This window comes from Cucumis sativus, chromosome 6 (assembly GCF_000004075.3).
Source record: "Cucumis sativus cultivar 9930 chromosome 6, Cucumber_9930_V3, whole genome shotgun sequence".
Taxonomy (NCBI): domain Eukaryota; kingdom Viridiplantae; phylum Streptophyta; class Magnoliopsida; order Cucurbitales; family Cucurbitaceae; genus Cucumis; species Cucumis sativus.
The window spans coordinates 31,018,228-31,032,096 of NC_026660.2; the positions used below are offsets into that span (position 1 = coordinate 31,018,228).

Genomic DNA, 13,869 nt, shown 5'->3' on the forward strand with positions numbered 1-13,869 from the left:
ATTTTTCAAATATCGCTATTCATCGTTGTTCTCTTTCCTCTTTTCTTGTTGTTGATGGCTGAACCGTCTTATTTATCTATTTTTCTCTAAACTTTGTTTCTCTTCCTCTTCTAACTTAGACTTGGTGGGTGGGTCGACTTGGAGCAGATTTAGGATAAACATACCCTAAGTATGTCTAATTTACCATATTTAAGAAACTAATTAACCTATGATTTGAAAGATGAAGATGCTGATGGACTTTGAGAGAAGACTCCAACAGTGGAAGTGGAACGAGGGAGAAGACGTCGATAAAGAAGTTTTTTTTAAAAAAAAAAAAAACTTGAAACGGCCAAAAACAACACAAAATCAGTAAATTTATTTTATTAAAAAGAGAAATGAAAAACTAAAATGCTGCCCAATGAAATTTTGCCACGCTGCACCTAAGCTTTTCTCTTGGTAATTATATAGATAATTTATAACGTCACATCTAAACAATTAATCTATTTAACTAACATACATTTTTACCATTAAGCTCCTGTGAATTTTAATATCTTATGTGTTAATCACAGAGAATGATCATCTAAAAAGGTATTCTCTCTCTTTTCAATTGTGACCTTTGTAGTTTGTTCTTTTTTATTTTGTCCTAGTTTATTTCTTTGATTATGAACTTGATATAATATGTTCATCTCTTTCGATATTGTAATTTATTTTCTAAATTGTTAGATTCGTTGTGTTATTATTTGTTAATGTTCCACGATTAAAATAAAGAGCGTTAGATTACAGTATAATTTTTTTAAATACAGCATAATTCAAGTCTAACTCTTATTTTCTATGAATAATATGCATCTTATAGTTTAATGTTGTCTTATATTTGTTTCTAATAGATTTTTCTATATCTAGATTTAAATGTTGTTTATATTTAAATATTATTCATGAAAATATTAGTGGTTACAATTACTATAAACTAAGGACGTAGTTAGGTGGGACGGGACCCACTAGCTCTCTGTTTACAAGTCACAACTCTCTTTTAGCATATTTTAGCATATTGAAAAAGGATAAATTTTAAAAGAAGGAAATCTATGTGATGTTAGTAATTTTTTAAAAAATGAAGCTTTTTTTTCTTTTTACCATGTAAGAAAAATGAGGTGGATGGAATTAGGTACACTTTATCACCATAAAAAGAACTTTAATGCAAGGACTTGGAACCATCCTTTGTGTAATCCAAATTATAACCCGTAATAAAAATTTGTCATGCTACCACATTTATTTTTTTATATATGAAAATAGATTGCATCTCATCGTTATTCGTGAATTTATATTTTAGGTATGCTTCTAACTTCATCCATTTGCTATCTAAAATTTTATAATTTAATAAATTTAAACTTTCATTAACTAGTCGTATTTCGTAACTAGTCTATTTTCATTCATTTAAAATGTTTAAATTCACATGCTAAAACGTCGCTATTTTCATTATTTAAAAGGTTCAAATTCACAAGCTAAAAAGGCCGTTTGATTGCTTGTTGTTTTACTTTGTCTAAAAATTACCTTTATTTTAAAAATATATATATATATATGAGGAAAAAAATAGAAAGAAATATGTACAATGGTGACCCAACAGCTCTATGAAAAAAAACTATAGAATATTAAACAGTTTGGAATGAAAGCAGCCAAAGTAGATGGATGTGAACCACTCCTCTTTCTTTTTAAAATGTTTATTGGAATGTAGTTATTCATTAATTCTTACGTCAAACACCATCCACCCATTGCATTCTATCGTTAGTTATTGTGTAAACCAAATGAAATGAATATCTCCGACCAAGTATATATATGTAAATAGTAATTATATATACCATCTTTATTGAAATTAATATTCGAATTTCTGTCTTATTTCTTTTTATGAAAGAAACAAAATCAATACTACAACGTATTTGAATAATTCTTTGATTTTTTTAGTTTTAGTTTTTGAAAGTTAAAAAGTTATTAAGAGTATTGTTATTGATCATTTTTATCACTTTCTGAGGGGATTTTAAAATTTCAAGATAAGTCTGTTGAACAATCCAAACTCTTTTGTGGCTATTTTAATCAAAAGCATCTCTATCCCCTCTCCTCATCTATTTTAGATGCCAATTTAGGGTTCAACCCCTTTTATTTGTGAAAAAGCTTCCTTTCAAGGCGTGAATTGTTATCTTTAGGCTTGAGATATAGGTTGGGGATGAAAAATCTGTTAGTTTTTTTTTTAAAGTATGCATGAATGTCGAGAAATTTCACTTTCAAACCAATATTATCAATACTCAAGCTTTCAAGAAATATTGACTCGTAAGGAAATTGGAATTTATTGAAGTTGGAAGTGAATCCATTACAAGAAGATATAAAACAAATCTTTAAAATACATGCCAACAAAAGAAAAAAAAATTGACAAATGGTGTTGACATTTTGACAAAAAAGAAATATTATATCGTCAAAAGCGTTATAGACTCATCCTTAACTTTAAAGTAAAAGCAATCTCGTCTGATATCAGATGATCATAAGAATCCACTTGCAAGTTTATTTGGAATCTCTCACTGCCAAGAAAAATTAAAATATTTTGCTGGAGAGCTATTCACAACATAATTCCTATTAATCTTAACTTGCATAGGAGAGACATAAATATTGATTCTACATGCTCAGTGTGTCACTCAGCTCCGTAATCTACCGATCACTCTTTAATCTCTTTGCAATTGCACAAAACTAATATGGAATAAGACATGAAATCTCTCCTTGTATAAGAAATTTTTCAAGACAATTCCAGAGATAGATGGTAAACATTATGTTTATCATCTGTCAACATTTTTGCTATAATGTGTTGGGCAGTATGGAATGCTATAAACAATTCCCAAATTGGAAATCTAGTTGCTGACTTTTCAATTCGTGAGAAATGGATTATAAATACTAGGAAGAATTTTTAAAAGCAAGCTCAAAGAAGAAGAGAACTCCATCGGGTGAAATCAATATAAGTATGACAATACTCTTTAATGGGAGAAGCTACCTCCAAGTTTTCTCAAAGTAAACATTGATGTTGCTTCTTGGATTAACGATTTACCCTCAATTGCACTGAGTGCAACAGTTATAGGTTCGAGCGAGATTGTCTTAGGAGCTTCATGCCATTAATTAACTCCAGCTTCGGTCCACCATTGTCTGAAATTTTGGCAATCCGAGAAGGTGCTTAAGTTGCAAAATTGTTTCAATGCCCTAATTTGATTACATACGAGCAATTAGGCTTATCAATGAGGAAGATGAGAGATTCCTTAACTGTGATTGTTGGATTGAAGAAATCAAAGAATTGGTAAAGAATTTATAGACCTACATCTTTAGTTTTTGTTGTCGAGAATGCAATGTTGTTATGGATAAAATAGCCAGAAAAAAAAGAAAAAAAAAGTGCGAGAAGGTGTGATGTGAATGAGATTTGGGTTGTTTAAAAAATTTACCAAATAGTTTTAATAAACTTTTTTATTTTGTACATTAAGAAACGTGAAATTAAATAAAAATGTTATCGCCTGACACTTGAATAATATGTGCATAATATAAAATTGAATATTAATGAAGTAAAATGGGAGTGAATGTGGTAAAAACAGAGATTGGAGATTTGGGTTGTCTTGTCTTTACTTTCCCATTGCCCATTTTATAATAAAATTATAGAATACAATATGATAATAATAGTTTGAAAAGTTGGAAGACTGTCAATGATTAGGCATTCTATAGGCCTAATTGTTTATAATTACTGGTTTGAAAAAGAATCGCATTCCGCTAGGCTGTATTGAAGAATATAAAATGTGTGGCATATTAGAGGAATATGTAGCGGCTCATTTCTTGGGGAGATGGAGACGAAGGTCTATCAGGTCATGGATGTTTGAAATGAGGAGGAAAATGGATGGGGGTGGTAGAGTTAGAAGAGGCCTGATTTGATAATTGAAAAAGAAAAAAAAAACATAAAAAACAATACTCTGGAGTTCTTACCAAAAGAAAGAAAAAAAAAAAAGAAAAAAAAGGAAAGAAAGCACCGACGACGGAAATCAATCCTAGAGGGGCATGTAGTGGGAAAATGAAAGAGAGAGAGGCCACGCGTTAAGTAGAGGTTCCTCTGCCGCTACAGATTCAGATTTACAGCACAGGATTGGCTGTGGGGAGGGCCCAACTCTGAACCCCAATGACATTGACACCCCTTAAATCACCCCGCCACCGAATCATTCTATTCCCATTTTTGCACTTCACACCCTCCATCTCTCATCATATTTTCAATTAGGTCCTCTTTTAACTTTAATACTACTACTATTTATTATTCACTTTACCCATCATCGTTTCATTCATTGCTGCACTCAAGAAGATGCAACGTGATCATATTTGATGTCGGTAATTTTAATTTTTAAATGAAATGATTGGGTACTGAGGTAGGATAAGTAAGGTTAGGGTATTAATATGTATGGTATGGTATGGTATGGTATGGTATGGTTGAGAGGTGAATGAAATTAGGAAATGACCAAATCTGGGCGGGATTGAGGCGGAGATTAATGAAGGGTAATTAAAATTAATAATGACTAAATTCCATTTTACAGCCCTTTGCCATTATGGCTTTTGCCTTTTACCTTTGCCTTTTCCAACAACACAACAATTCCAAGTCCATTTTATTTTATTTTTTAATTTTTTCCTTTTTACTTTTTCAACATTCTCTTTCTTTCTAACACTCTAGCGGCGTCAGGGAAAGAGACGGAAGGGTTTCGGTTGTCTCCCTCCCCCTTCCAAACCCACAAAACAAAAAACAAAAGGCCAACATTTAATTAGTATCAATAATAAAACCCCAAGCCAACGGCTCAACCAAACCCCCCCTCTCTCTCGATTTGCTTTCCTTTTACAGATCACATCATATTCAATAATATGGCATCTAAAGCCTCCCCCAGTCTAGTATAGTCTCTCCCCCATCTCCTCCTTCCTTCCTTTGCTTCCCCAAACCCAAACCCTCCACTGGATTCCCTTCCCTTCCATCAGATCAGAAATCATGGCCAAAGACCGAGAAAGGAGGATGTATGTGGGAGTTATTTTTAACTATGCTGCAGAGCTGAAGCTTTTCCTTTCCGCTCTCCTCCTCCTCTGTGCCCTCGCTACTCTCCTCCAGTTCCTTCCTTCTCGTTTCACCCTCTCCATCTCCGATCTCCGTTCCTGCTCCGCCACTCAAGATTCCCCTTCTTCTGCTCTCTCAGCAACACTCCATTCTTCGACACCCACCCCCACACCCACTCCTTCCCCCTCCCCCTACCTCCCCACAGATCAGCTTCTTCCCAATGGCGTACTCAGGCGCTCTTTTCACCCTTACGGTGCCGCCGCTTACAACTTCATCACCATGGGTGCTTACAGAGGCGGCCTCCAAAACTTTGCCATTGTCGGTTTAGCCTCCAAGCCTCTTCACGTCTTTGGACATCCCACCTACCAATGCCAGTGGATTCCTCGCCTCCAGCCCTCCAACCCCATTAACGCCTCTGCCTTCAAGATCCTTCCCGATTGGGGCTATGGTCGTGTGTACACCGTCGTCGTCGTCAATTGCACTTTCTCTCACCCTGTTAATGCCGACAACCAGGGTGGAAAATTACTCCTTTATGCTTCCACTTCCGGTGGCGGCGACCGCAACTTCAACCTGACCGACACCATTGAAGTGCTAACAGAAAGTCCCGGAGGAATGAACGCTTCCCTTTTCACATCTAGGCCCAAATACGATTATCTGTACTGTGGGTCTTCTCTGTACGGGAACTTGAGCCCCCAGAGGGTGAGAGAGTGGCTGGCGTACCATATAAGGCTGTTCGGGGTGAGATCTCATTTCGTAATACACGATGCGGGTGGGGTTCACGAGGAGGTGCTCCAAGTTTTGAAGCCATGGATGGAGTTGGGTTATGTGACATTGCAGGACATCAGGGAGGAGGAGAGGTTCGATGGATACTATCACAACCAATTCATGGTGGTGAATGACTGTTTGCATCGGTACAAGTTTATGGCTAGGTGGATGTTCTTTTTCGATATTGATGAGTTTATCTACGTACCGCCGAAGAACACCATAAAATCGGTTCTGGATTCGCTATCAGAATACTCCCAGTTTACAATTGAGCAGATGCCTATGAACAGCAAGACGTGTCTGACTGAAGATGCGGGGAGAACGTACAGGTATTTGAATTGAATTGAATAGATTTTGATTTGATAGAACTAAGTTGGATATGTATAGGAGATTAGAGATGGAATAATGAATATTAATGTTGGGTTTGGGTTGCAGGAAGTGGGGGTTTGAGAAGTTGGTGTACAAGGATGTGAAGAGGGGAATAAGGAGAGACCGAAAGTACGCAGTGCAGCCGCGGAGGGTGTATGCGACGGGGGTGCACATGTCGGAGAATGTAGATGGGAAGACCACACACAAAACGGAGGGCATCATCAAATACTTCCACTACCATGGCACCATTGCCCAGCGAAGGGAGCCCTGTCGCACTCTCTCCAATCTAACACAGTTCAATCTTGAAGATACCCCATTTCTCATGGACACCACTATGAGGCTGGTCGCTCCTGCAGTCAAGAGGTTCGAGCTCAAAATGATCGGAACCAGGTTACAGTCCACGCGCCAATAATAAAAAACCAAAACTACATATTCATTCTCCTAAATTCTGCTTTTTTTTTTTTTTTTCTTCTTTCTCTTCATTGTTATAAAACTCACTCCGTCTATATACTATAAATATTTTATTTGATTAGAAGAGGGAGGGGGGGATTGGGTTTTTTTCTTTTTCTTTTTTAATTTTGTTAGGAACTTGTTGTAATTATTTTATTTACACTTTTTCTTTTGTGCTTATATTATTATTACATTTTTACATGAGAAAATAAGAAACACAATTTATGGCCCGTGCTTTTGTTTCCCAATATTTAATTATTATACATTAGATCGAGGAGGCCGTGTCGGCAAGGAAATTTCCGGAAGGACCTCCATTTCCTTCTGCCATCTAATGGGGCGTTGCATTAGAAATTCAATTATTTTTATTTGTGGTCCACAAAGTTGGGATTGTTTAATCATGGATTTAATTTTAGTTATTTAAAGTAGGCAAAGTTTTAGGGTTTCGAATAATTACACTACTAATGGCTTTATAAATAATAATTGAATGTGAGAGTTTTTGTTATGTTATGTCACTATCATAAAACTCAAAAATGGGTGTACCTCACTCACATGCGATGTGGAATATTTTTATTTTGTTTTTATTTTTTTATTTATTAATTTACGAATGTCTTTGGAATCCGAGGTTACACTTTCTTCTTTCGTTTATTATTATAATAAAATCTTTGTATTTCCCAGCTCAATTCCCATTTCGCATCCTCTTAACTTTCTTCTTCTATTATTCTTTTCAAAAAACAATCTCCTTGTGTTATGAATTCTATAGCTATTCTGATTTTGGAGGCTCTGCTCCATTTGGCTTGCATAATTTACCATATGTTTTACAATTAATATATGTTCTACAGACCATATGCATTCTGTCTTTTAAAAGTATTAGATTTTCCAAAAATTTGGATTCTCTCATTCTCTCTCACATCGATCTATTTATAGAGTCATCTCACATCGATCTATTTATAGAGTCATCTCACATCGATCTATTCACTTTTATGATAAAAATGTGCATTATCATAGTTGGCCATTTTATGTTTTCAATTTCACATATCAATTTTTTTAATTAGTTCCAAATTCAATTATTTGCATTTTTCATCATCAATTTACTAATTGAGGTAGGAATTTGTGATTGGTCTCAAAATTTCCTATTCAAATTTTACAAACTTTGAAAATAATTTTTTTTATATATATTTTCTTTGTATTTCGAATTTGAATTTTAAAATTTAAAATGCATAAACTGTATTAAATAAATATAAAAACATTTAGAACTAGAGTTATTTTCAAATATAGCAAAGTGAATTCAAATATTTGCAAAATTTTAAATTATATTATTGTTGAGATATTGTGTGTCAATACCACGTTAGAAATCTTTACTTTTCAAGCTGTAGTTTTGGTGCTTTATGAATTCAGTGACTAATCTATTTCTCGAACAATATTACATTACGACAATGATGGGAGTAAATCCCATGAACTAGAATTTGGTCTCGGGTAATGAGTTAGTAATTCCTAAGCTCTACTTAGTTTGGCCTACTAGGTTAAGTAGTAGCATTCCAGGTGTCTGCGAGAGTAAAGGATTAAGGATCACATTGCTCGAGGAAGAGAAGTGGTCTTTGTAGATAAGGAACACACGAAGTAATGTAGCAAATATGGCAAGAATAGTCCCAACGGATACCTAAGATGTTGTAATGTCGGGTATACAAACACTAATGAATTTAGCATAGGATCATGCCCCCCTCAATTACATGCTCTTTACCTTACATATATATAAACTTTTTTAATATCAATATCAAAAGTTAGCCTACTAAAAAATCGCTTTCTAACCCCTATATATCCCAATTTAAGCCCCCGTTAATAAAATCTCTAAATCCATTAAGCACCTTCTTTCATAATCAAACACAACTTCACTCTCTCTTAATTTCTCCATTCTCTCTACATTTGTATTGGTTGTCCTTTAAATTACCTAATCCAATTACTTCAACGCTCTAAGTATTTTCACTTCATTTTCTCTCTTTAAATCTTTATTTTGTGTTGTTTCTTTGAATTAAGTTTTTGTATTAAGTCTGATTAAAAAATTTAGACATGAAATAGAGTGTAAATCGAAGTAGTTTATTTTAGAAAGAAGGAAAAAAAAAGAGTGAAGAGAAAAATTAAATCATTAAATCTCTTGAGCAAAAGGGAATCTCAACAACAGGAATAAAGTAACAGTGGATGCCCCGAGGTGTGTCCTTCGTTTAACAAACTTTGATTTGAAGATTTGGAAAAAGAAACGAACATCACAACACAGGCACTCGTTGTGCATTCATAAGGGGCAATTTTAACCAAGTTGGTATTTGGTTGGCGCCACTTGGCCACATTTTTGAAGCAGAAGAAAGAGATGAAGGTGGATGGAGGGAGTGAATTAAGTCACAGAACGTGAGTGTGAGCTTCCAAAAGAGCATTGAACTCTTGTCTAGCTTTGCGCAAGCGTGGGGTAATGATGCATGGGGATGCAGCTCCTGATTCCTCTGCCAATTTTGGTTTGTTCCAAACTCCCCTCCCATTAAATACAAAAGCTGCTCCTACTGGTGATTGAGTCTGTGCACTCACGCTGTTCCTTATCAATTCCATTGGCAGATCAAAATAAAGGCTACCCGACTCCCCGTCTTCATGAACCACCATCCCCGATGAAGCCCACGATCCACATTCGAATTTTTCCAAAGAAACTCTCCTCGATATGGATATGGATATACACTCGCCTTCCTCTGCCTCTTCCCTTTTCTCTTCCTTCCCTTTCATTCTCCCTTTCCCAACCTTAAACCCCAACACTGGTAACAACAAGCATAGCGCCCCACAACATCTGAAGCGCCTCCCTTTCCCCTCCTCTGTTTTGTGCTTATCCCCTTTCTCCCATACCATTACTTTATTCTCAATAAGCCCATGCGGCGCTGCCTTCCCTCTTCCTTCACCACAGGACTGGCTCCGATTCAGCCCATCACGGTCTTTCTTTTTTCCTGCCAACCGAGGGGATGAATAGGCCGAGTTCGGGGCACTCAATTGCCTTGACACCTCAATAACCACATCCTCAACAAATTCGTACCTTCTGCTAGAGGTGCCAACAGACAAAGGCACTATTGCACTGGCCATCGCTGGCATACTGCAGTTTCATCAATACTGTTTGCTGTCTTCCAATGAAATGAACCCCTTTAAACTTTAACCACCAACGACACAACCTTACAGACGTGGCAACCAGTTTGTTTAGTAATGATTTGCATGTTCTGCCCCAAATTCAATATTATTACATAACATACAACATCTCAGCAGGGTCTATTCTTTTATTTTCTTTATCTTTTTTAATTCCCATCATGGTTGACTCTTGGCTTGGATATAATATGCAAGCATCCTAATTCTTCTTAGCTTTTATGTTCTTTTTCACACACACCAAAAGCCTGGAAAGACGAAAGTTTTCTTTTTAATATTGAACGGTTGAGAAGTTTTAAAAAATGCATCAAAACATTTTGTGGAAACTATAACTCTTATACCACTGACTCCGGCTCTGCCCACCAATCTATGCAATCAACAAATGGTATTAGTAGCACTCTTAGTAATTGTTGCCAGAAGAACAAGAGAGAAACTTGAAAGACGTGTTTCGGCATTTAACATTTGCCATCTCATAAATTCATCAAGAACTCATTCTGGCCCTTGCTTGAAATTGAATGCATTACAAACTCGATAGCTCATAGACCACCACCACATCCGCCATCCACAGCCACGCCTACTGCCACATAGAAGAAGCACTATTGAAGAGAATTGTAGAAAAGGATTAGAACTACTGAGATGCCAATTATCACCGGAAACGCTGTCACTATGTACAGTGCTCCATATCCCTGCATCAATTCAATTTTAATTTCCTCATCAGCAATTGTGATATCATGCAAATGTTTTTCTCTCATTTATCATTAGCATAATTACAGTACTGCACTACTACCGTAACAGCATTGAGGCGACAAATCCATGATGTCCGGAGAGAATATCCCTATAATAAGTTCGACTAAAGAATGAGGGACAAAGAAAACAAACCACAGCGGCAGGCACTTCTGGGTCATCACTCAAGTCGGCATCTTCAATCTCAGCTGCAGTGTCCCAATCGATGTTTAGTCTCTTTGCAGCCTCTCGAGGATTCACACCAGTGTCTGTGGCTTTTGCATACAACGATTTACTGCGTTTCTTCTTGGGTGCCTCAGCCTACACATACAAACACCACAATCAGAAACCTAAATTTAACACACAAGTGTAAACCTATACAGCATCTGATAAACCTTATAATTTGAAAAAATCGCAGAAACGTCATGGAGAGAAAGAAAAGCGCGGATATAAGAGAAATGTCAAGATAAAGCGAAAACCTTGCCGACTGACCCTTGTCAGATGATAATATAAACACAGCAGAAATAAAAAGCCGGCGATTTGTTTCAACCAGAAATTTATTTCCATATTTGGAAAGAGGATAAGAACACACCATTTCCCATCCCAATAATTAGTACTTTGTTTAAACTACTATTCAATCCGTAAGTTAATGAAAGCTTGTGCAGTCTTTGCTAAGCATACAGGCAGACTCATGCATATAATATATAAATTTCTTTAATAATTTCGAGTTCATGAAGTTCAACTATAATCACCAAGCAAAAGCTATTCCTCTCATATTTCTCTGAGAAATTTCGCTCTTAGTTCTGAATGAGGCTTCGTAATAATTGGAATTGTTTGAAGTGTCATGGGGCAAAAATCTGCCAGAAACTTTGCTCATAATCAAAAGATATCCAAAAATCTGCTCCACGGGATTACTTTTTTGTTATTGTCTATTATCCATCTACATCTCCTCTTCTATCCAATAGTTGCGATCTCCATTGATCATATTTAGGTTGTCTCTCTTCATCTATCTAGATATCCAATTACAGCGGTTATAACTGAAATCTTGGACAACAGATAGGTCATACAAAAACAAAACTACAGTATTTAGAGCAAAAACAATAATGAATAATCAGAAGATTCATCAGTCTGGCTTTTAGTATAAAAACAATTTAGCGCCATCATAAATCCATATCTAATCACCAAATATTGCAATTAGTGCTTTGCCTCTCAACAGGATAGCACTATTATGTTAGCAATGGAAGTGCAAGTAGTATATCCTTGAATCTAATAAAAGTAGGATTTTACCATATCAAGTCAGGCGTAGAATTTCAAAATTATCAAACCTGAAGAAATAACAAATAATACCTCCAAATTGGGCCAATTGGTCATCTCTTCAGCTAGCATTTGGAGAGCCACTCGATTTTTGGGGAACTTTCCTTCATTGACCTAGTAGAGTAGCAAATGAAAGTGAATACTAATAGTATACAAGAATGCTAAACTTAACATACAGAATCTACTTCTACATTTTTCTTTCTGTTCTAACACATCTCCTTCATATGTTTGTATTAGTCATATCACAGAGAATTAACTATGTCAGGGCGAGCATCCAGTGCAACAATTGGAGGGCTAATATGCAGAGCATCAAGGGTATACATGTTGCACGCAATTAAAGAAGGGACTTTTCTTCCTTGCTCAAATAGAATAAGATCATCGCTTTATCAAAGTAGTTTGAACTTGGTAAGATAGGCAGATGTCGCAGCCAAGAGGCACATCAATTGTAATACATTTCAATTTCACCTATACTTCATCAGGAGAAGCTGTCTACAATTGCATCAAATACTTTTAGAATCCACTGCGTCGTGTTTCCAATTTTCCGTAGCTACATATAAAGCCTTGATTTGAGATCAAGATTGCAGACGTCACAGGTATATGGTTGGAAATTGTGAACCTTATCATCAAATGTTAAATTTTGAGAAACTAAAATTTCTCACTTCTTCAAGAGTGGCGGCTAAATCATCCCTTGTTGGGGCGTCATCCTCGTCAATTCCAAGTAATCTCCGGCGTTCAACTTCCCGAGGATCTTCAATCATTACGGTAAGTTTAACCTACTAAATTAAAGAATACGAAATGAAGAGAGGAATGAGGTGAATAAGCACAAAGAGTAAAAGACAAAAAGAAAGCAAGAAAGTAGTGCAGAATGAGCTATAGTAATCGAGAATTTCAACGGCGGGGGAAAAGCAGAGAAACAAGCACCAGAATCCACAGATATAGCAGTGAAGCATGCGTTAATTTCAATAGAAGGGAATGGAGTTGTATGTGAGACTTGAGTCCATGCCCCAAATTATATAATTGGAAACCAGAGAGAGAAGATACGACAAACATAGGAAGAAAGGTGGTGCAGAAGAAGTGGAACAAAAAGTTAATTCATGCAGGAAGGAAGTAATTACAAACTCCGTGAGAACGCCAGGGATGCGAAAGAGTTAAAATTGTATAAAACAGAAACAGGGGTGTCACCTCATTAAAGAGCATGTCTCTGTTTTTCTTGAGAAGCTCCAGTACCTGGAGGAGGCACCCAAGAAAGGGCTGTTAAGAAATCTGAAGGGAGAAGAAGGGGATAATGTAAAAGAAAGAGACAGCAGACCCTTTGAATCTGACGAATGTATTCTAGGTCTTGTGCTTCAGGCTGTTCATCTGTGGTGGACGACGGTTGACGCAACTGGGTATCTTCCTTGCCAACGCAGGCCAGAGAGCGTCGATTGCGGCTAGAGGGAACTGGGAGATGGGGGCGAGTGCCGTGACTGGGAAGGGGAAGATAACGGAAGCGACGAGAAATATCGTAATTGTGTTCGATGGACGAAGAAGGGGAAGTGGAGAGGGGGAAGTGGCGGAGTTGAAGAGCCATTACTGCCATTATTCTCTGCAGATTATAGAGATTGATTGGGCATACGTCCAGATAGCATTTTAAGTCACCGAACCGAATGCCGTTTCCAGCGTTCAACCCCCATACAGTAAGAAATAATTATTAGACCGATTATCAAATTGTTAAGAAATAATTAAAAGCTTTAAATCTTGGTCCTACACCTTAGAAAAACGTCCTTTTTATTTCCTAAACTTTCAAAACTTGTTTATTTTAGCCCCTAAGAAGCTCCTCTATTGACTATTTGACAAAATCAGGAGATGGTTGTATTTTCATATAATGCTAAACTAAAAATTATAGGATTTTAATTTAATTAACTTCTCAAATGATTTTGGTGTCTTTTCCTTCATTTGGACTCGTTTAGTAGAATATCGTGAAACTATAATTTATTTGTTTTTTTTTTTTGTCATATCTCACTTTTTTCCAACAATAA

General features: G+C 36.3%; 3 protein-coding genes across 4 annotated transcripts; 1 reads left to right on the top strand and 2 right to left on the bottom strand.

The window, feature by feature from the left end:
* Window positions 1-4,607: 4,607 nt before the first annotated feature.
* Window positions 4,608-6,734, top strand: LOC101220016 (galactan beta-1,4-galactosyltransferase GALS3). The gene is made up of 2 exons (XM_004134463.3): window positions 4,608-6,162; window positions 6,269-6,734. The coding sequence occupies exons 1-2, from the start codon at window positions 5,009-5,011 to the stop codon at window positions 6,612-6,614; spliced, it is 1,500 nt and encodes a 499-aa protein (XP_004134511.1). The 5' UTR covers window positions 4,608-5,008; the 3' UTR covers window positions 6,615-6,734.
* A 1,988-nt stretch (window positions 6,735-8,722) lies between these two features.
* Window positions 8,723-9,929, bottom strand: LOC105435976. Its single transcript, XM_011660070.2, has one exon. It carries the CDS (start codon window positions 9,767-9,769, stop codon window positions 9,041-9,043), a length of 729 nt encoding a protein of 242 aa, XP_011658372.1. The 5' UTR covers window positions 9,770-9,929; the 3' UTR covers window positions 8,723-9,040.
* Window positions 9,930-10,129: 200 nt separating this feature from the next.
* Window positions 10,130-13,555, bottom strand: LOC101220256 (ycf3-interacting protein 1, chloroplastic). Of its 2 annotated transcripts, XM_004134464.3 has the most exons (6): window positions 13,161-13,555; window positions 13,034-13,078; window positions 12,511-12,624; window positions 11,885-11,965; window positions 10,694-10,858; window positions 10,130-10,500 (listed from the first exon to the last, which is right to left on the bottom strand). In XM_004134464.3, the coding sequence occupies exons 1-6, from the start codon at window positions 13,428-13,430 to the stop codon at window positions 10,411-10,413; spliced, it is 765 nt and encodes a 254-aa protein (XP_004134512.1). In that variant the 5' UTR covers window positions 13,431-13,555; the 3' UTR covers window positions 10,130-10,410. The 2 variants fall into 2 exon arrangements, with proteins under 2 accessions (XP_004134512.1, XP_031742721.1); XM_031886861.1 differs by lacking the exon at window positions 12,511-12,624.
* Window positions 13,556-13,869: the final 314 nt, after the last annotated feature.

What these genes read in the sequence shown, in the direction of transcription:
- LOC101220016 (XM_004134463.3), top strand. Translation starts at nt 5,009, where the DNA reads ATGGCCAAAGACCGAGAAAGGAGGATGTATGTGGGAGTTATTTTTAAC. An exon ending in GATGCGGGGAGAACGTACAG is followed by an intron (nt 6,163 to 6,268) that starts GTATTTGAATTG and finishes TTTGGGTTGCAG; the next exon opens with GAAGTGGGGGTTTGAGAAGT.
- LOC101220256 (XM_004134464.3), bottom strand. Translation starts at nt 13,430, where the DNA reads ATGGCAGTAATGGCTCTTCAACTCCGCCACTTCCCCCTCTCCACTTCC. An exon ending in ACATTCGTCAGATTCAAAGG is followed by an intron (nt 13,079 to 13,160) that starts GTCTGCTGTCTC and finishes TGCCTCCTCCAG; the next exon opens with GTACTGGAGCTTCTCAAGAA. An exon ending in GAGACATGCTCTTTAATGAG is followed by an intron (nt 12,625 to 13,033) that starts GTGACACCCCTG and finishes TTAATTTAGTAG; the next exon opens with GTTAAACTTACCGTAATGAT.
- LOC105435976 (XM_011660070.2), bottom strand. Translation starts at nt 9,769, where the DNA reads ATGCCAGCGATGGCCAGTGCAATAGTGCCTTTGTCTGTTGGCACCTCT.